This window comes from Fulmarus glacialis, unplaced genomic scaffold (assembly GCF_000690835.1).
Source record: "Fulmarus glacialis isolate BGI_N327 unplaced genomic scaffold, ASM69083v1 scaffold13436, whole genome shotgun sequence".
In the NCBI taxonomy this organism is placed as follows: Eukaryota; Metazoa; Chordata; class Aves; order Procellariiformes; family Procellariidae; genus Fulmarus; species Fulmarus glacialis.
Window position 1 is genome coordinate 1 of NW_009217548.1, and position 22,052 is coordinate 22,052.

Here is a 22,052-nt window from a genome sequence, read left to right on the forward strand (position 1 = left end):
GAGAGGAATTTCTGCAGCTAAACTTCTCCCCTCTCAGCCCAGGGATTTCTCTCCCTCTCTGGGGGGCTCCCTGGCCTGACTTTGTGCCCCCCTCTTTTCTCTCTCTCCTCCCCAACAGGATGACAGTGAAACTGGGAGAGAGCAGCGGGGAGGAAGGGGTGAAAAAGCTGGGCAAGAGAGCAGGAGGAGATGAGGAGTCCCTGGAAGAAGAAGGGGCAGGAGGAGGAGGAGAGGCAGCTCCAGGCAGCAGCAGCACAAAGAAAGAAGAGAAGATTATTAACAACAACACTAACAGCAGCCCCCCACCGAACCCCAGCTTATCGCAGGCCCCGGCCTCCCTCCAGCCCTCCCACAGCCAGGACCAGCATCATTTTCTCAGGTCCAGCGTCAGACCTCAGAGCAAGAGGCTGAAGAAGGATTCCCAGGCATCCTCTTCAGTTGGCAGCAGTACTGCTGCAAAAGGCAAAGGTACTGTATTTTGGCACCCTTAAATCACACAGGCAAGGGAGGTGGCGGGGGAAGTCACCTGTGGGTTTGGGGGTTGTCATTCTCCTCCTGTAGATGCCATCTTTTGTTTGGTTTTGGGGAAGGTGTTTTGGGGCTTGTTTCTCACAGTAGCTGAAATCTTCTTTGTGTCCCAAACCTTCAGCTTCTCTGCTGCCCACTATCCTCTTTGCACTTGTAGAAATGGGAGGCTTGGATATGTATGTGGAGGAGAAAGAAATCTCCATTATTGAAGCAAACCTTTAATTCCTGCATTTCATCTCTCTTGAGTTTTAGGAAATTCTTGTATTTTGGTTAGGAAATTAGACTCCAGCTAGCTGTGTAATCAGGTGGCTATACGCTGAATTCTGTTCTTGGATAATAACAGAATTTTCACTGCGTGCTAGTTAAAAAAGGGAAAAAAACAACCCACAAGACATTGGTGATTTCCCCCAATTATTTCTATGGCCGTTTTATCCAAAGAACTATTTTGGAAACAGCTTTGAAATACACAGTGACATATTTGTTTCTAAGGTTTTGTGAGTCCTGCATTACTGTTTCAGAACAGTTTGGGCATTTTCGTGTATTTTGAGTTTTTAATAGGATTGTTTTGTATACATCTGAATGTCTGCATGTACATACATACATATGTACATACAGACACAGGCGTTTTCACTTTAGCATTGTAGATAAGAATTTGATTTTTTTCAAAGCTGTTTCTTACTTGAGTAGCTAGAAGACAGCAGGGATATTTGAATATCTTGGTGCTATTGTGTGTGCTCAGCAGTTACTGGATGACACCTGGCACTGTAGTTGAGCTGTACTTGAGACTAATTTTGGATACCTTGTGCAAAAGTACTCAAGTGTTATTTTCTGTCAATTTTTGAGAAAAACAACGCTCGGAGATTTCTTCAACATTTGAAATAACAAAGTTTACTCTTGTCTGCTAAAACGAAATAAAACTCCACGTAGCATAAATGTGTCTTGGAGATTACCTCACTCTTTGGTCCACTGCAGTGGTATGCACATGCTGGACATTAGGTAAACATTACAATTTATGATACTTTTGCATTACAGTAATAAAGCAGTGCAAATTGTGATATTTTAGTTATCATGAAAAAATTCTTTAACTCAGTTGCTTGACAATTAGTTTATATAATTGACTAAAGTATTTTTTAATACCTTAGCAAGTCCGCTTTAATCTCTTAAACTTTTTGTTTTAAGTGAAAATCTCCTATGTGTGATGTTGGAGGATAGAGCAGAAAGGCCTATGTAATTTTTCTCCCAGTTGCATTAAACCAAATAAACAAAGAGGTAGAATACCCAGGAGTGTTTAGCTACAGATAATTATTTCAAGGGTTGTAAATAGTATTAAATGCAAGGAGGTATTTCTTTAGCATACATGTTGTCTATGATTGACAAGTCGAATATATGTATTTGAAATTATTCCATTGCTTTGAAAGTGTATACACGTGTGAGCAAAATACATGTATCTTTGTGCACATGTATATTCATGTTTGTGTATTTGTACATCAACATTCATTTCTAATTTTAGGGCAGCAGAACGATTTTTAACTAGGTGTATCGACACAATTGAAAAGCAAACTTTGTTTATTTTGCAATTCAGATTCCAAAATAATCCTAATAAAATTATATACAGAATGGAAAATATTATTTCAGTAGTTGGTCATAGGTAGTGCTTGTAATCACTGTACCTGACTTTGTTGTCAGATTCAGGGAAACTTCTTCAATCATTGGGGGTGACAGTCAGTGGTAGAATTATGGTTATGCTTTCACTTTTTGAATTGTATGACCAGCCACAGCTCTGCCTGGCTAGTTTTGATGTGATTGCATTACAGTTGATTTCTCTGATACGGTTGAGATTATAACTGTCAGATCTCGGAGAACAGAGCCACGGAGTGGGATCCTTTTTAATTTGAGTTCTTTACATTCAGGGATGCATACTGAGAAGTTTTCCAGGCTTGTCTGAATTCTCCCTAATGGAATGCCTTGTGATGAGAATTTATAGGGCTTTGCATTCCGAGAGAAGTGTCTCACAGAGATAGCTTCCAATAGGGAGCTAATGGAAGGGTGAAGATTACTAATAAAGATTGGACTTAAATCCTTCCACTTGCTGTCCCACCAACTTTCTCCTCCCCCTGTAAGTATAAAAATGATAAAAAGCTCAGATGAGTGTGCTTTGGATCAGCTCTGAAAACTGGGAGCTTTTCCATTTTGCATGTCACAGTCAAGGTGATAGCTGCAAAGGTAATTTTGACATTGGCCAGCAGGAGTGTCTAGACCACACTTATACTTGGTCCAGTGAAACCAGAAACTTATTTCTGTCATGGTCTTTCAATAATGCTATGTAACCCTTAAAATTTTATTAAAGTGGTCCTGCTTTTAGAATCTGTGTATTCTAAGGTGAAAACTCTTTAAGGAATGTAATCAATAAACTTAGTTTCTTTCAAGTTGTAGTTAACTTAGCAGGCATTGACTTGTCCTAATCATGTCTTTAAAAGAGTTTTGAAAATAGTATTTTTTTTCTGTCTGTTGCAGATCCCTTTTTACTTTTGGCATTTGTGCTTTTAGGGTGCTTCACTGTAGCAGACAAATTATAGATAAACTAAACTGTATTGTAAATTGTAGGAAGAGTTTGCCCACTCAGTGGCTGCTGACTTTTTCAGTTTACCTTACTGTGGTTCAGGGAAGACTGTTAATAATATTTCTCAAATTTTGCCTAGTAGAATGTATAAATATAATTTTTCAGACTGCCTTCACGTAATCTTTTATTGCATCGTTGAATTCTGTCTCTTGCCTTTTGTGTACTGAGTTGCACTTTTGAGCTTAGGGCAAAAGTGGCATAGAAAGTAACACAGTAAAATAAAGTTTGAAAACTATTTCACTTCAAAAAGCCAGTCTGCTTTGAATTGCTGAAAGGTTTATCAGATTTCCTGCACAAATATCTAAATATATGCTTTTTTTTTTAGAATTATTATTATCTTATTTTCAAATGTTGGTCATCATTTTATTGTATTTTCAAGTTCGTACCCTACACCTCAAATAATGCACGCCTTTTGAAGTATGAATGCTTGGAAGTAAGTCTTAAAGTAACTTGCATGAAATCAGAGAAGGAACTTGAAGGAATGGAGGGGGTTGGAGGCAGTTTATTGTGAGAGTTCTAAAGCGGGGAGGTTTGTTGAGGGAGAGGAAGCAGACCGATATAAGGTTTGGAAAAGAGGGATTTCTGAGAGTTTACTTCTCAAATACAAATATGCCACATGGTTGCTGAGCACAGGTTTTAAGGTGTGTTTTGGGGCTTTTTTCCATGAAGCGAGAGTGATTAGAATATGCATGTGTATGTTGTGACCACATTGGTAAAAGCAAATGCAGAATACATTGTCATCGTGTGCTGTAGATCTAGTTTGAACTAGAGTAGAGCGTTCCCATTTCCGTGTTTTTATCCATTTTCTGAATGCAGAATGAAGTCAGGAGGAACAAAGTCTAATGATGATGAGCTGAAGCTTGAAGATGTCTTTCACACCATTGCTCTAGATTTATTCATAAAATGTGTAGAATGGCCCAAATAAGTATTTGGATTTGTTTTGCAGTAATAAGCAGTTCCTTCTTGAAAAAAGAATTATTCATCTGGAAGCATTAACTGAATTAAAATGTTCCATCTTTTGACATCGCATAAAACTTGCTAGAAAGCAGTCCAGTTTGTTTCAGCCTACCAAAGTTGTGTGTCCCATAGCACGTGGGTTAGATTAACTACTGTCTTCTCCTGTGGAGAGGATGTATATACCAAGATACAATACAATTTTATTGTATCTTCCCAAATTTGTATGCTGCAGACAGAATGTATTGTAACCTTCATTGGAAATGTCATTCCTCCAGAATTACTGGTTTAGGGTATGAATGACTGTTTAAAATCTACTGGCATGGTCCCTTGTTCTAATATTCTCCTTAATTCTGTCCATCTCGTTTACACTTGGCACTTCTCCTTCCATCCTACCCTGATGTGCTTTCCTTCCTTCTTTGCCCTCCCATTTACCCCAAGAGCCCTCAGGACCAGAACTCTACAGTATCTCATCCCACACCACAAGAGGAGGATTTTTTTCATGTACCCTGTGCAGTAGGTACTGAACTTTGAAAGGTGCCTGCCTGCAAGGCTGCGCAACCACATTCATTAGATGGAACTTCATACTAGGCTTTATGGATGTTTTCTAATGGAAGAGCAAGAGAGTAATGATTTACTGGAGATGAGAAAGTAACCAAATTTATAATAAACCGTGTTTATTTTTTACAGCTATGCTTGGTTGGCTCAGATAGCGCTGCATTTGATATATTATATATTAAATATATGCTGTCCATAGAAAAGCAAGCCTTCAGTATAGTTTTGTTTGTAGACTCCTACTGATAATTGACACTGTGTAAGTTTAAATACATTCAACTAGATCTTGGTTGTGCAAATTTTCTAAAAAATAAGAGGCAGAAGAAGCTAGACTAGTAGGACAGTTACCTGTTGTGTTTAAAACTTTGGATGTTAATTCATAATAAGAACGCTATATGGTATAACCATGCAATATGGCATAAGCTGTCCTAGACTTACCCTTCTTAGGAGTTGTGCTATTTACTGTGGAGGCATACAAGGTAGAAACTTGTTTTCCAGTTACAATGTTAGTACTCAGACTGAAGCGCTGACTTGCAGGGAATGTGTCTGTCTCTCTCTGTCTCTCGCCTGTATTCTCTTCTCAGCTACAATTCTTGGAGACGAAAGCAAATTGGATCCAGCCTGCAGCTTTGTTGGGTTGTCCTTCCACAGAGCAAGTGGCTTCACTTAAATTCCTAAAGTGCACACTTTCTATGGGATCACGTGATTCATTTCTTCACTGAAGTGTATGATGTAGTATCTGCCATTAGAAAGATATGTGGCTGGAGATGGGGCTCGTTTACCAAGCGATCAGAAAGAAAGTTTGGACGTTTCTCTTCGATTGCTGTTTCATTAAAATAGAGGAGTAAATGCTCATTGAGGAATGCTCTGCCACGAGAATAGCAGAATGCATTTGAAGCTTTCTGGAAAGTACAGATCATAGCACCTTACCCAGCTCTGTTGGCAGCAGGTGTTTTGATGTACAGGTCATAAGACTGCTGAGCACTAATGCAGGTTTGTGAGAATAAAACAGTCACTCGAAGGTGTTTTCTGGTACGGTCTCCTTAATGGCAATGTTTATCGAAACCACTTTTGAAGGTGATCTTGTGTAGTTTAGCCTTGCAATTGGCTCCTGTAGAATCCAAAAGAGAAGAAAGAATATTCTGAAGGAAACTTTCTGGCGTGTTACAAGTTGGCATTCGCATCCTGAGCTTTGGGGAGCGAGCTTAGCATCCTAATGCTCCGCATTTGGCCTGCGGCATGCAAGAGTCTGTGAAAGTACCTTCTCATTCATAAAGGTATTCTCTGATAGATGTTCCACCTACCGTTGACTGGTGACTCCTGAAGAAGTTGAGATTTTGCAAGCTAAGCCTGTAGAACACCAATAACAGAACCAATCTGTGTGTTGAGACATATGGGTGTAGTGGGGATTAACTCGTGTGAATTCCACTTCTGTGGATGTGGAATCTGTCGTAGAGGATACGAATCAGCTGGCATGTAAGAGCTGCCAATGGAAAATTGAAAAGCAAACATCAAGATGCTACGTAGAGCCTGGAAGGAAGAACTTGCGGCTGTAGCCATGATAAGACACTGATACTATCAGTGACTCAATTATTTGATACATGCAGTGTTCCATTGTTTGTCATTTTCATATCAGATTTTTAAACTGCAGTCTTTAAATCCCTTTAGATAAATTTTTGCAAGTGTTTGTGTTTTGCCTAGAACTACAAAGACGACAGCTTTTTCTATAGAAAATGTGGTTTGAGATGATGTTATGCCATTCACAGATAAATGAAGTCCTAATAATGGGGCATATAGATGGGTAGAGAACACTGGATAAAAGGAATGGATAAGTTTCTCTGAAACGTTAGTGTTCTGATCCATGATTTTGTTGTGGGTTATAGTTCAGGAGAAGGGGTTGGGACTTGCCATCCTTGGGATACCTTGAATTATCCTAGATGGGCTAGGATCAGATTCTTGAGGATGCTGATTGATTGTCATGTGATGAACTACAGTAGACATCTTTCAGTCCTTTCATTACCACAGTTATTTCAGAGGCAGTAGGATCAAGACTAAAGACAAGGATATGAAATTACCTATGTTTTCTCATGGTCATTAGTTGACTTTATTGGTCGCATCAATATTCAGCATTGCTCAGAAGTTCCCCTCAGCTGCAAAGGGGCAACTGCAGAGCAGACCAGTGTATAAGCATCAGAGAGTGTGTTGTCTTTTAGAGGTTGCGTTGGTATATTCCTGCTTATCTGTCTTATCTCTGGAAATACAAAATTAAGCCATTGGAACCTTCCCCTTTTTTTTTTCTCTTTGAGATTTTATTTCTTTAAAAAAACCCTTGCTATTTCCCTATTGTATAGGGAAAATATCTTGAAATATCTTGAAATATCTTGAAAAAACACTGATACAGATGGGAGTGGTGAAGAAGGAGGAAATTCTGAGTTTCTCACTTACCTCTATCCATGAATCCTCCTCTTGGTTTAATATTCACTCTGGTCATGTTTTTTTGCAGCAGCAGATAATGGAGGGACTGCATCTGGTGGCACATCAGGAATTCCTCCCAGCAATCCTGCTGGGAATTCCAAGTCAGCGGCAAGGAACTTGGGCTCCTCAGCTGGAGAGAAGGAGGAAGGAAAGAAGGTCAGACGGCAGTGGGAATCATGGAGCACAGAGGACAAAAATACTTTCTTCGAGGGACTGTATGAGGTACACGTAGAGGAAAATAAAAAGCTTCATTTAGTATCTGGTATTCTTCCTAATATCTTAGTATTTTTCCTAAAGAAGGTTGATTCAGTTGAGATTTGCAAGAGCAAAATGCATATGTACACATATGCATTTGTTTGTCTATGCATACATGTCTATACAGCTGGGTATAAATCAGCTGTCAATCAAAGCCACATTTCAAAAGTGTCAAGCTTTTTTTTGTTTTGAAACACAGGAAATATTCGTGAGTTTTATTCATGAACATTTGTAATAATTTAAATTATTTTTCAATTATGGTTCTGTTTCAAATGAGAAATAAATAAATAATGTCCCCATCTCAACTTTCAAAAGCAACACACTTATGCTGTAATATTAGCAAACAAGAAAATATGTTCAATTCTAATAAGAATTGTAGGCACTGTGTTTAGTCTTTGACCATGAAAAAGTTTGTACTAGGGCTGAGAGACAAAGAAAACTTAGATCATCTTATCTTTTATCTCGTAAGATGTTTACGATGTATTCCTGGTTGTCTTTTCTTATGATTATTTTAAGAGCACTTCTGTTATGAAAATACATACTAAAAGTGAAAACAAAAGAAAAGGTGGTGGGTTTTCTTTGCATGTGTGCATCTTTTTTAAAAAAATTTTTTTTTTAGTGGTAGGCATGATTCACGAGTATATATTTTTGTGGACAAAATGAGCACTTAAACACTGTTTTCTTTTTTTAACTCCTCTGACTTGCAGTAATATTCCTGGGAATCATGTAATTTTTAAGTCCCTTTATCACTCAAAGAACATGTTTTGGGGGTTGTTTTTTTTTTTTTTGAATGCTGAGGAAAGAGTTCAAAAATTTGCTCTAAGATGGATTTGGGACTCAGTTTTTGGTCCCCCGCTTCCATTCATTTTGTGTCCCTACCTTTCAAAAGAGGTTTTCACACTTTGTATTTAAATCAGTTCCAACCTTTTTTGAACTCCAAGGATTTTATAGGAATTGGCTAGTTTTAAAGGAACACTTACGTGTCTCATTTTTATTTTTACCCTGAGAATAAACTTCTGAATGATCTACAGTGTAAAAATGTGTTTTCTATAAGCAGTTTTTTATTTTTACTTTTTTAAAAACATAATATTTTCCTTCATTATTTGAAACTCAAATTATGTACGCCTAATAACAGGAACCTGAAATTTACTGTAAATAAAAGTGAAGCTGTTAAATGTAATAGGCTTTTCATTCACTCTAGTCAGAAATGGAGGTAAGAGGGAGAGGGGAGAAATGCAGAGGAGAGTAAAGAAAGCTAAGTGAGAAAGTTGGTATTTTCAGTTCTGCTTCTTAGCACATTTATGAGTAAAGTTTTTTTTAAAAAGTTTGCTAGCAACTTGCAGTTTTTATTTTGAAGCAGTTCAAGAAATTGGAAAGTAGTTTATTTGGCATCTGTAATGCATTTTATATAAAATAAAGGAAACCAGTGTCATTCTTGTTCTGTTGAGTTCTGATACCCAAGAATTTTACGACCATTGAAAATCTAATTTCCCACAAAGAAGCCCAAAGTCCCTCATGTTTGAGTTGTCTTATCACAAGATACACGCTTGGTTTTGAGTATTTGGATTTGTTTTATTTATTCGTCAGCATGGGAAGGACTTTGAAGCTATCCAGAACAACATTGCCCTGAAATACAAGAAGAAAGGCAAACCAGCAAGCATGGTGAAGAATAAGGAACAGGTCCGCCATTTCTACTACCGCACCTGGCACAAGATCTCAAAGTACATTGACTTTGATAATGGTTAGTATGCAATGAAATAGGCTTAGTGTAGAGCTCACAGTCTCGTGAGGGTTGGAGTCCTGCCTTTTACTGCCGTCATGGAGGGTAGGAGTGGTGGAGATGAGAAAAAAAAATACTGAATAGGATGTCTGTGAACATGTCTTATTTTTATTAGCATGGCCATACTGAAGTTCATGTTTTTTGAAAAATACTTCTCAAAAACTGGTATTTGTATCACTGCTTTTATATCAATTCACCACACCATAGTAAATGCTGATTCTACTATTAATACTGGGGAAAAGCCAGGTTCAAGGAAATGTTTTTCTGTTCTCAGGGGCACACCTTTGAGGACAGCTATCTAAATGTTAGTCAGGCATGACTTCATCGAGCAAATTGACTCCAGCACTACTTTGCACTTCTTGAGGGAAGGTAGAAATAAATAAATAGTCCGATACAAGTGTAAATGGTGAAATACTTGCTCACACTTTAAATAAGCCTGCAGTTGTATCATTGGTTCAGTAACTTAGGATTCCCAGTGCCATATTCCCCTTTTCCCATTCTTTTCCCTCCTTCCCCAGCTTGTTGAATGAAAAGGAAATTGGGAAGTCATATGAACTGCTAGTGGTGTTCCGTAACAGTAATAGTAATATATGATCATTGATAATTGATTTTTATCAAATGCATACTATTTGGTAACGGGCAGTGAGAATTCAAGTCAATTTGCGAGTAGCCTAACCTGAACAGGAGGTTAAAGAAATCTATTGCACAGTGAACAGTTTAGTAAAAACTAAGACCTCGTTCTTTTGACTTTTTAAGGTATGAAGAATGTCAGTTATGCCATTAGCTTGTTGATCAAGTAAAGGTCTCTAGGACTTTCCTGTCCTTCTGATGCTATATTCTAAGTTGCATGAATCATGGCAGTTTTATGGTGGTTGAATTTTTTGGTCTTTAAACAACTCTCTTTAACATCAGCATAAGTTTGGATAGTAAATTAATCTACATGATTTGTGGCCAGAGCTGCTCAAATTAAAAATAACTCATTAATGAAAAATGGATATGACTAGAAAAACGCTGAAGGAAAGCAAAGTTGGTATACAATATAGTCTCTTTATGAAATTGTTTTGTCTTTTCCTGAGATTAGGTTATCTAGAGGGAGACTTACACTTCTAAAACATCTGTCATAAGGTGTATTTTTGAGTTCCTTTTTCAAAACAAGACAGCATTTTAAGATGAAACAAGCCATTAGTATTTTATTTAAAAACAAATGTTACAGCAAACACACTATGGAAGAACTTTAAAAAAAAAAAAATAGTTGTCATGGAGGAACTTCATCTGTTTTCTGGATAACGTAAAGTTCTGTATCTATATCTACAAGGTCTAAATCTCATTGGCTGTAGGAATTCAAGAATTAGTGCAGTAGTTTCATTAGCTGTAGTATTGGTAGAAATATGTGTGCCTGTTTTTTTATATTAAAGAGTCTGCAAGTCAAAGAGAACTGAATTCTTGATGAATAGACAAGAATAAATATTTTCATCTGATTTGTAAACCACAAGACTGTGCTGTCATAGATATTTAGATCTATTAGCAATAGTAATGTCTGCATCATGTGTGTTGATGAGAAAGGAGAAAAAAAACTTCTGAAGTTGAATAAAATGTGTGCAATTCTTTGTATAAAAATTTAGAATCTAGAATTTGCATTGAATCTCTAAGGAGCATTCGTGTGCACAGAAGATATTCTCTGTCTTCTGGAAAAATTCAGTCCTACTTCTTGATTTTCATATAAGGAAGAGTTCTATGTGCATTTTCTTGGGGGCATCTGGACATTTCCTTTAGAAATTGTAAACAGTTAAGTGATACTAGAGTTAGCTTTATTATGAGTTAGCTTTATTTTGTGTATTGAACTGTTGCATATTTTTTTCAGTTCTGTGGAAGCTGCTTTGTTTTTTATGTAATCTAAAAAATGTTGCATTTCCCAGATATTTAAGTCACTAAAAGGAAATTGGTGAACCTGTCTCATTATAGTGTTTCTTGAAAGAGAACTTAGTCTTACCTTCGATGAAGTGTTTGTCTCATCATTGAAAATACAAATAATTTCATTTTCAGTGTGGAAATGAGTATCTGCAGTGTCGCTGTGTATGAGTGTCTGCAATCTGCATCTCACTTACACCTTTTCTGCTTTTCAGTGTTTTCTCAAGGGCTGAAAAAATCTTCCCTGGAGCTTTATGGCTTAATCTGCTATGGAGAACTAAGGAAGAAGATTGGGGGATGTGAGTATGAATGACTTAAAATTATTTTTATATGGTAGAATCAGAAGTGTCTACCCTTGAAGTTGGCAATGTCTAGTACAGTTTCACTTTTGAGTTACTCAGAATTTGTGTCCATTGTATTCTATTGCACTAATCTGTGGTATTGTTTTTTCATTAAATGTATTTTTATTTTTAAAGACCTCCTTGGTCTGTTGCATTAGTCTCCTTTTTCCTTTGACAGATTTCTTCAGCTTTTGCTATCTGTGGAATGCAGTGCATGTAATACCCACAGATGGCAGATAAATGTATACACAGCTTAGATTATCTGTTTATGTTATTATTCTTGAAAACTAAGCAATTAAATGTGTAGGTGATATAACTTGCGCCCACAATTATTTCTGCCTATGCAATCAAAATCTGGGATGGTGCCCTTCTCTAAGTCAGTCTCTAAATCTTTACTTATTGAACCCTGAAGATGAAAAAGCATTACAAATCATAATCAGAAGAAACAACTTTACTGGCTAACCAAGATGCATTCTGACCTTGTCAATCTCAGAAGCTGGTTTTGTCCATAAGGATGAGTGTAGATGGATTGAGTATATGCCATACCAATGCTCTCCCGTTTTCTGCAAGTTGGTTAGTTGCATTAGCAAGATACCTGAGCTTAGGCTTAGTACCATGTTCATAGAATCATAGAATAGTTTGGTTTGGAAGGAACTTTTAAAGGTCAGTTAGTCCACCCCCCCTGCCATGGGCAGGGACATCTTCAACTAGATCATGTTGCTCAGAGCCCCGTCCAACGTGACCTTGAATGTTTTCAGGGATGGGGCATCAACCACCTCTCTGGGCAACCTGTTCCAGTGTTTCACCACCCTCATCATAAAAAATGTCTCCTTCTATCTAGTCTAAATCTACCTTCTTTTAGTTTAAAACCATTCGCCCTTGTTCTGTCGCAACAGGCCCTGCTAAAAAGTCTGTCCCCATCTTTCTTATAAGCCCCCTTTAAGTACTGAAAGGCTGCAATAAGGTCTCCCTGAAGCCTTCTCTTCTCCAGGCTGAACAACCCCAACTCTCTCAGCCTTTCCTCATAGGAGAGGTGTTCCATCCCCCTGATCATTTTTGTGGCCGCCTCTGGACCTGCTCCAACAGGTACACGTATTTCTTGTGCTGGCGACCCCAGAGCTGGACACAGTACTCACGAGAGGTGAGGTGGGATCTCACCAGAGCAGAGCAGAGGCACAGAATCCCTCCCTTGACCTGCTGGCCACGCTTCTTTTGATGCAGCCCAGGATATGGTTCGCATGGTGTTTATGGCTTCCAGACTAGAGAGAGCTCTAATGTGGCTAGCTTGGAGAATGGGCGGAGGAACATGCACTGTATGCGCTACTCCATGCACGTATACCTTCCTATCTGTGGTTTTTTTTCATTTGTCCCCAGTATTTTTTTTTTTGAGTCAGCGCATCTTCTATCATAGTGCATCTTCTATGTATTTTGTTTAATTTGTGAGGCATGGAAAAATCAGGAAAATACTTTCACTTCTTTGTAAAGTCATGCTAGTTGCAAAGTGCAAAAGACGAGAAAGCTTTAATGAGTGGACGTGTACAATTCCTAATAGAATCGTGGTATTTTGGCAGATTTTTTTTTTTTTTTTGCTATGTTATTTCCTCACCTGGGATTTTTATTGTAATGTGTCATGAACGAGACTGTTGTGAATGTTCACACTGACTTTATTCTGTTTCTTCAAAGATCTCCAGTGTGTTAATTCATCTTGGAAAAGCAATTTTGAACTCTTTCATGACAAAGAAGGTGCAGAGGCAAGACAGATTGCATTGTCAGTAGAAATCAGTATTAGTGTTTCTTCCTTATATCCACGTCTTGTCTTAAAAGCATCAGCAGACCCTCCTTACTATGACTGGGAATAAGGTTTCACACAGTCACCATGGCAATGCATGCATACTCTGTGCTTCTGTCTTTTTATAACTTTGGTACTTGGTTACGTATTTTACCCCCTGTCACTTGGAAAATTCTAGTCTCCAAGACCACATGGGCTTAAGCTGCAAGCTTCTACACCCAGTTTATGAGAGGTCTGCTCTGCAGCTAGTGAAAGTAGTTTATTTCTCTCTCTTTTTTTTATCTTTTTTTTTTTTTTCCCTCTTGTGGTATTCACCCAGTCCCATCTTCCCAGAAATTGAGGTGGCTTACGTAGAGCTATTGAGCCACGAAAGCATGTCAGGAATACTTTCAGCATTGCCAGAGGGAGGTTAATTGTTCAGTAAATAGATCTGGGCCTAACTGGGATATAAATCAAGTTACCATAATGTCCATTTAAAAACGTGCTGTATAATGCATAGAAGAAAAGTGTGGGCTACATGTGCATTTTATTATTTTTGTTTACTTTTTTTATTGCATTCAGCACTGTGAGGGCTTGATGCTCTTTCATTAGGCTGTGCTGCCTTAGCAACAGAGGTTGAGCAGGAAGATGAGGACTTTTTCTTTTTAATACTGCAACATCAGATTAACGCCCAGCAATCCAAGATACTGTAGCACCTAAGCTACGGTCATTTAATCCATGAGTAAAATGTAATTTTCATGGCAAGGATCGTATAAAGCTTGCACATTATGAAAACAGAAACTTTTCAGAAAGGGTACGTTATAGCATATTTACGCACATTAATCCTATGTGAGAATAAAATGTAGTAGCTTTGAAAACCAAACAGGACACAAAAAAAGGTCATGACTATATCACTTTAAATCCTAATTCACTGTGTTATCCCATTTCATGTAAAGGTATGGATGACAAGAATGCAGCTAAACTCAATGAGCTCATTCAAGCCGGGTAAGTAAGAACTTTTTCCTGAAACTCTTAAAATTGGGTTGTTCAGCAGCTTGATTGTTGAATTGGTCATCCAGAGTCTAGGGGGCATTTCTTACTTTTTTAAAGCTGCTGTTTGACATTTTCCATTCTTAGTTTGTTCTGTATGGGTTTTTTTCTCCCCTTTTCCATGAAGCCATTAATTGTTACTAGTAACAAATGATGGGTGAAGTTTAAGAAGGTAATGAAAAGAGAATTCTTTGCAGAAGTTACGGCATTATAACTATGTTGATTCACTGTAGGGAATATAGTTCATCTCCAAACAGTTGTGCCAACAGTGCTCACGAGTCCTGACTTTCAGACCTGAAATGACGCTTCCAGTCCTCCGTAGGCCTCAGTCCTCCAGTTGCTTCTACATCTACTTGACTTGAAGAACGAGTATTCTCTTTCAATTCAAGAAAGAATTACGGGATTTGGGGGTTCAGTCTTGGCAATGTACTTTTAGAATACAGAGGGGGTTAGAAGTTGCTGTACTATTAGAAATGAGGAAATACCTGATACATTTGTACGTAAAATTTTCTGAAGCAGTCCTGCTTTTAGAATTTGTGTATTCTAAAGTGAAATCTCTTTCAAAGGATATTATTTTAAGGAGTGTGATCATTAAGCGGGCATCACTCAGCAGACATTGGTTTGTCCTAATGATGTCTTTAAAAGTGATTTGAAAATAGTATTATTTTCTGTCTGTTACAGACCCCTTTTTACTTTTGGCATTTGTGCTTTTAGGGTGCTTCATTGCAGCAGACAAATTATTGATGAAGTTAACTTCACTGTAAACAGGAGGAAGAGTTTGCCCACTCAGCAGTTGCTGACTTTTTGACTTTACCTTACATAAAATGGATACTTGTTGTTGCGCCTTTCTATTGTTCACAAACTGAGTTTTCAAATGAGTTCCTTAGAGTTTATTAACCGTTCATCTCCTGGGAGATGCGTTTTGTACAGCATGCTGTTGTGTTGCAGGTCTTGAATGTGATTATTTATTAAATCACTTGTTCATTCTTTTGTTAACTGCGAAGTTTGAAATTAGAAAAGAAATTGCCATTTGGTTTGGGTTTTGTACAATTAAGAAAATCTTAGCAGTAAGCTTTTTCATGTAACGAAATTATTCTTAAAGCAAATTACTTCTTTAAATTGGAGTTATTGTTTAAAATGGGCCTGGGATGAGCCTTTTTTCCCTACTGTCCTGAATATCTCTAGAGTTCAGGATATAGGCAGTCACTTTGGTCTTTCTGTGTTGTACTGGAGAGCCTTTCTAATACTGTGTCATCCAAATAGACTAAACCGTAATAAATGAGACTGATGACTTCTAGCAAGCTGTAGTATCAGTCTAAGCACTTTGCATGATTAAGGCCTTAGTTCTTCTGAGTAATTGTTAATGAGGGCTAATGATTTCTGTGAAGTCTAGGTGTTTATTCTATAAAAGCCAGTCTTGTAACAAACCATATTGAAAACAAGAGTCTTTGCATTTGAAAATATTAATGCTAATCTTCTAACCAAAAACTAGAGTGTACATAATATTAACATTCTTAGGCAGTTCAGAAATAGTTGCTCTTGCATAGGCTTGTTGTCTACCAGATGGAGAAACACATCTTTGCTTCCCTTTTTCTCCTGCATCTCTTACCCCATTTGGTGGGTAAACCTTGTCAGTCGAAGAGGAGCAAACCGTGCAGGGAAACAATGTTCACATTTTCATCTTCATTAGCACCTGGATGTCTACACCATCTGAATTAATCCACTGCACATGCAGGGCAGCCTCATATCTCACAAAAGCAAACACATTGCATATATCCCATTAAACTTTCCGTCTTGCTCAGTGATGTTACAATTCTGTGATCTCCCTCTCTATTTGTAAGCAGTTCTTTTTTTCAGTTTCTAACGTGTTTGTTTCAAGTGTGATACTTGAGTGTCTCACTTCTCTGAGTGCAGTGCACTTTGTAGGGCTTGTCACTGTGTTGAAAGTCTTGTGTGAAAGTGAATCCAAAGTGATTAAAAGTGGGGAATGCGAACATGCATTATTCTGATGATCTTCTCCTGAACTAGGAGCCTCATTTAATTGGTAAGAAATGTCAAGAGAGCCTAAGATTGTGAAGAGCTACCTGGCAATTTATTTGCAGGATGACTCTAGACCCTGGAGTTATACATTCTAATTCGGTGCATATTTTGCTTATGTTACACATCATCTCTGGCTTTCTGTAATAATTACATGGTATATGGAAAAACAAATGACCCTGTGAGGTGCTCGTAAGAAAGCCATATTTAAAATCTTCCCAGCTGAGCTTATAAACCAGGTCACAGATACTAAATAGTGCCTGAAAACTTAATCAACTGGCTATTTCAAGTAATGGCAAAACCTTTGTGTGAAATGTCCTGTTTGGTCATTGAAGTTAAGGCCATTGACTGCTACATGTCTCTGTACTTCAGAATTTCAGTAACATGTAAAATCAGGCTAGACCATAGCCTTTGATAGAGTTGTAGTTGAATGGATTGGGGATCTTTGAGAAAATAGATCAAAGTTTAGATATTTATAACTGCAAGGGGAAGATAGGAATTGTTCTGTCAGCTTTTATAACTGGTCTGAGTAGTTTAGCATACTCATGTCAACACCGGCCCACACGAGCTGCTTAAAGAAGTTTCAGAATCACTAAGCAGGACAACTGAAACAAAGCTCCCTTAGAAATTACAGGGAATCTGAATCACTTTCTGTCCAGTCCTTTGTTGCTAGTTTTTTATTACAGCAACAATATGTTGCTAGATTGTGTGATTAGGATATTACAAGAAACAAAGATTTATGACAGTATATCAGAACTGCTCAGAAACCCATTTAAATAAACTTAAACCAAAGGCGTTTTGTTTTGTTTCACTTTTAGGAGTGAAACATTTTTATTTAACTTAGGTTTTACAACAATCTTTACATTTAATAAAAAACTACATTTGAGGAAATAAAAATATTTTCTGGATGTCTTTGTAAATCTGTAGGATTTGTGGATGAGTTAAAAAAAAACCCAAACCACAACAAACACATAATTAAAGAAATACCGTAAATACGCAACAGTTAAAGCACAGTACTACTCAGTGTCTGTTAGCATATGTGGTTTTGCCCCCCAACCTGAGAGGCTCTTAATATCACAAGTAAGAAAGACCGTTAGACAGAAACTTTTAACAGGTATTGATGGATCTGTCTGGTTCAGTGACTGGGTGTGCTTTGTGTGGAGTAGGAGTGATCCTTCATTGCTCCTTGTAAAAGCTGTTTGGCATACTGCGGGGGAATTTGTAACTCCCTAAAACTAAGCAATTCATCGTGAAAAAATTCGTATACAAAAACGATCTTTTTAAGTAGGCAGAACTGTTGGTGTCAAGTTATACTAGTAGTTCTTAATGCATATTCAGTAGAATAACTTTTCTTAAGATTTACCATTTTCTGCATTTGGAAACATCCAGGATCTAGGGAAGAGAAGAGAAGGAAATAAGTATTTTTAAGCTAAGAGTAGTTCTGTTGCAGGCTATCTCCTTTTTACTGTTTATTTCTTTTAAATTAGTGGAACTATTCTTTTTCCAGCCTCCCAGCCATGGATTTCAATTAGGAAACTGCAGTCTCTAAATATATATCATTTTATATTAGTTTAAAGAATAACTTATTATCAGATTCTTCCTAGATTGCTTGAAGCCCATCATACTTTATGGAAAAGGGAATTAGGGGAATTATTCCTGACTCTCCAAGCAGAACACCTGAATCTAGAGAGCTGGGTTGCTACTTCTAAAACGTATTTTAGGGAACAATGAAAATAACAAGTATTGATTGCTGTAGTCATGGAAGAGTGCTGTAGTACCAGGGCAAAAACTTCCGTGTGAAGTTTTTAACGTTGCTTTGTCAAATTTATGTGTGTTCTGTGTTCCTTCATTTACTGAACAGTGTATTTTGCTTGCTAACTTCTAAACTGTGCCATTCTCACTCAGCACTCGGGGAATAACAGTAGTTCCTGCTCCTCCTTTAGGGCTATCAGTAGTTTTGCATTTGTTTTCTTTCCTTTCCTCCAATATGATTTTTCTCCTAGATTTTTACAGGTTTTTTTAATATCTTTTCCGTAATATACTTATGTTTTTCACACTTCTTTTCTGGCTTTTATCCTAGGTTTTGGTGGGTGGGGTTTTTTGTTTTCCCCTCTCTGCTTTTTAAGCATAGATACAAATGCAGCCAGGAGCTTATGATGCTGATAGGTTGTTCATTTGTGAGCTGCTCTGTGGTGGTAACAGATAGTGGGTATCTGCAACCCAAGGTGCAGCTGAGCAGGTGGTAGACAAATTGATCAGGAACAACTGCCAGGAAGCCTGACTCAATAATAAATTGAGTCTTTATGACGAACTAGTTAGGCTCTTTAAGAGAAATAGAAAATATGAAAAATGAACAGCAGCGCTTTTCTTTTTCCTTCTTTTTCTTGATCAAATTAGCTCAGCTGTTCTAGGTGGATCAAATAGCCTTTTGAGCATTCAGGCCCTTCTTTCAAGGCATGTGACGGAACAATTTCCACAAAGCTTGTCTGTTTTATGTAGTCATATCAGTTAATCTAAGAAGAAATAATGTTTCTCCCCACAAACCCCTTCTTACTTATACCCCTACACTGTCAAAGTTACAATAATAATAATAATAATAGTGCTATTTCTGACTCTTCACTTGCATGCAGCTAATTCAAGGGCACATTTGATAAAAAGGTCTTGCATTAGCTAAAATCAAGATGCAGGAGGAGAGTCTCAGCTCGCATAAGTAGTCAAAAGAATTTGCTGTCCTAAAGTAATGTAAATTTGCAATTTAGCAGCCCGTTTCAAGGTGCATTGAATTATTGGATTTATTTTCACTGGCTTTAGTGGATTTTGTGTGAGGCTATTATGAAACTGTGTTTTCTACTAGAACAGGAGGGAACATCTAGGCATGTCTTCACTAAGCAAGGAAATCATGACAGCAGTTCTGATTGCTGTAATTAACTCCTTGCAGGAACAAGGAAGACATCGATTTTGGCATGTTCATGCAGCAGCATTGTTTTCCGTACAACCATTCTATCACATTCCCAGACTTCGCGTTTTCTAGTGGTTGGGCGCATTCATGCATCCTGTCATCTCAACATGAGCTTTATAAAATTACTTACTGTGATGAACAGCATGAGTGGTAATAGAGTAAATACAGCTTTCATTGAATCCCAGCAGTTAAAGGTAAAGGGTGTTTGTTGTGAATCATGAGGATGTGTTACTTAAGTGTAAAACTATGTAACAGGAAGAGAGATTTCTAGGAGCTGTAGTAAAAGTTGAAGACTTTTAGTCCTCAGCCATTTTTCCAGTTACTGTTCTTGAGGAAATAATAATAAGCACTGGACAAAAAAATGTAATAATGTATCTAGAGTTTTTGTTTACTACAAATTCTCTGGGTTCTGCCAAATCCTTCAGGTTTTGTACCAGGCACTTTTATACTAGGCTGCCGCTTCTGACTGCTGGCTGAGACCAAAGTTTGGGCTTCTAAAGAAAAGTGGAGGTTCTCCACCTAAAGATTCAGACCCAAGAGAGAAGTTGTCTGAACAATGACCAGCTGAATTTGAGAGCAGCAGAATTTGTAGTCAAGTTTCCTGTCTTTATACATTTGCAGCTCCTGTTAACTTGACATAAGTGAGTTTGTCTTGATTCATACTGATCTCATCCTCACTTGTATTAAAACTTGGTTTATTTACACATGAAAAAAAAAAAAGGATGCTAGCTGCATATGATTAAACTTACTTTCAGGAGATTTATTTTCTAAAAAATGCTGATTTTCTGATAAAATCATACCTGCACTTTAATATAATGGCAAGAGGATATTGAGCCTCATGCGTTAAGGCTAATGTGTCCATTGCAATGACCAGGAGGAAGTTTTACCTTTCATCGTTACCTTATGCTATTGACTAGATATCCGCAGGTGTTACTATGTCCTCCTCTAAGAGTCTTTCCACTGGCAGAGATTGACCGTTGTACTTGGTGGGACCCACTATCTTCAAACAATTCAACTTTCCAACAATTCAGGTTAGGGTTAAGTTGAAAGAGGGAAGGTGACAACAATGCTTCTGTTACGGCAGCTGTAGTGTTGTCTGCTGTTGCAGATGCGGAAATAGGAAGCGCTATTTAAAACCAGGCAAGTAGCTCTTGGGTCTTTTTTATTTTTTCACAAGTAGCACTATTGCTGGTTTCTCCTCAGCACTTGAGAGCCTTCTCCTCTTTTCTTAATTGAGCCATCACTACTTCTGTGTCAGAGCTCATTAGAAGGAGTGAAGGCTAACATATTCCCTCTAGCTTCTGGTAACTTAGTGGAGATTGAGGAAATCTGCCCTTCCAGCCCTGGGATGTTCTGAATCTGTAGAAGTGCACAGCTTAATAACTGAAACTTAGGAGCTGCTTACCTCATCAACTCCGTCTTCTCAGGTCTGGCTTCACTTCTGCTGCCCTTTTGTGAATTTCCCTCTTAGCAGTGTAGACAAGGTGCTGTTTCTGCTGATGTTGTCTTCCTAACAGCATAGGAAAAAATAAGATCCTGCTGTACAAATATTCTCCGTAATTTCTTTCATTGTACTTGCAAGAACTTGTGTTCAATCCTGCTGCTTCTATGCTAGCTGATCCTTATTGCTTGAAGTATTAGGTAATAAATACTGCCATCAGTAACTTTGTTGGTCTCAATGCCTGCCTTTTAAGTCTCTAAAAAGAAAACAGGGCTGACTGAGTGAGGGAATCAAATAGTTCCACTGTGTGAAAACAAAAATGGCCTCTTGCTTTTAAGGATCTTCATAGCTGTTAATGTGGTATTGAAGCTAAAAGCCAGTGAAATCATACTGTAAAAGTTACTTTGTTCAGATTCCCGCACAAACTGTTAGTCCTCATTTCTGCAACAGATGTGGTGTTGATATTCTAGAATGGAAGATTCTTCAAAGACTTTAGACTTTTTCTTCCCATAATCAGAAGTTAGGAGTATAAAGAGGAGACAAAAACAAAACCACTTGTCTTTTATGAAGAAGCTGCCTCTGAGAGTACTCTTCAACCGAAGTAACATAATTCTGGTCCGCTTTATAAAATAGCAATCCCTCCCTAAGTGGACAGCCCTGTGTTTCATGAAAGTCTGGAAGAGGAGGGTCACAAGAGTAGCATTTCTATGATGAAAAGTGAGGTGATAGAAAAGATTGAATGCTCTTGTGAGTCTGCACTGCAAACCCTTACATTTCTTTGTTCATTCCTGTAGCCATGATTGTATTTGACTCTGTGTCCGTAATATGTATGTATTCACAAACTTTTCTTAATGGTGCCTGCAAATACTTCTCTTTCAATGTATTCAGGGCTACGACTGTTCGTTACAAAGGCAGAAACCTTCGTATCAAAGCTCCGATGTGCAGGGCTTTGAAGAAACTCTGTGATCCAGATGGTAAGTAAGAGACGCTGGAACGTGAGAGGGTTTTAACAGATGGTCAGAAGAATATGAGAGGGAGAGTAGGTCTGTTTTCATGTGTACATCACTGGCAGGGGAATTTGTGCTATTTCACATTTGTGTTGGGCACAGATATGTCCCTATTGTCTTACTTATCCTGTTTGCTTGTATAATCCCAATAACTTTAGGACCCACCCAGCCCTTTAAGTCTTGGAGTATATCACTAGTTAAGTTGAAAAGGAAATAGCTACACCAGACAAGATCGCTACTGCTTTACCAGTTGTGCTTTCACTATATGCGAAGTTTAGTCCCTTGTGCCAGTGAATAAGCAGTAGTATCTTGTTTAGCATTGAGCATTTTAGACTTTATTTACCTTCTCTAGTTCAGCAATGTGTGATTTCCCC

General features: G+C 37.8%; 1 protein-coding gene across 1 annotated transcript in view; it reads left to right on the forward strand.

Moving 5' to 3' along the window:
* Positions 1–119: 119 nt before the first annotated feature.
* LOC104078175 (protein cramped-like) overlaps positions 120–22,052 on the forward strand; it is a gene marked incomplete at its 3' end in the record, with an annotated part of 25,985 nt that continues 4,052 nt past the window's right edge. Inside the window, exons 1-6 of the mRNA XM_009579718.1 lie at positions 120–468; positions 7,161–7,354; positions 8,975–9,128; positions 11,291–11,374; positions 14,141–14,189; positions 21,560–21,645. Of these exons, the coding sequence (XP_009578013.1) occupies positions 120–468; positions 7,161–7,354; positions 8,975–9,128; positions 11,291–11,374; positions 14,141–14,189; positions 21,560–21,645 (916 nt within the window). The remainder of the gene's footprint in view (positions 469–7,160; positions 7,355–8,974; positions 9,129–11,290; positions 11,375–14,140; positions 14,190–21,559; positions 21,646–22,052) is intronic.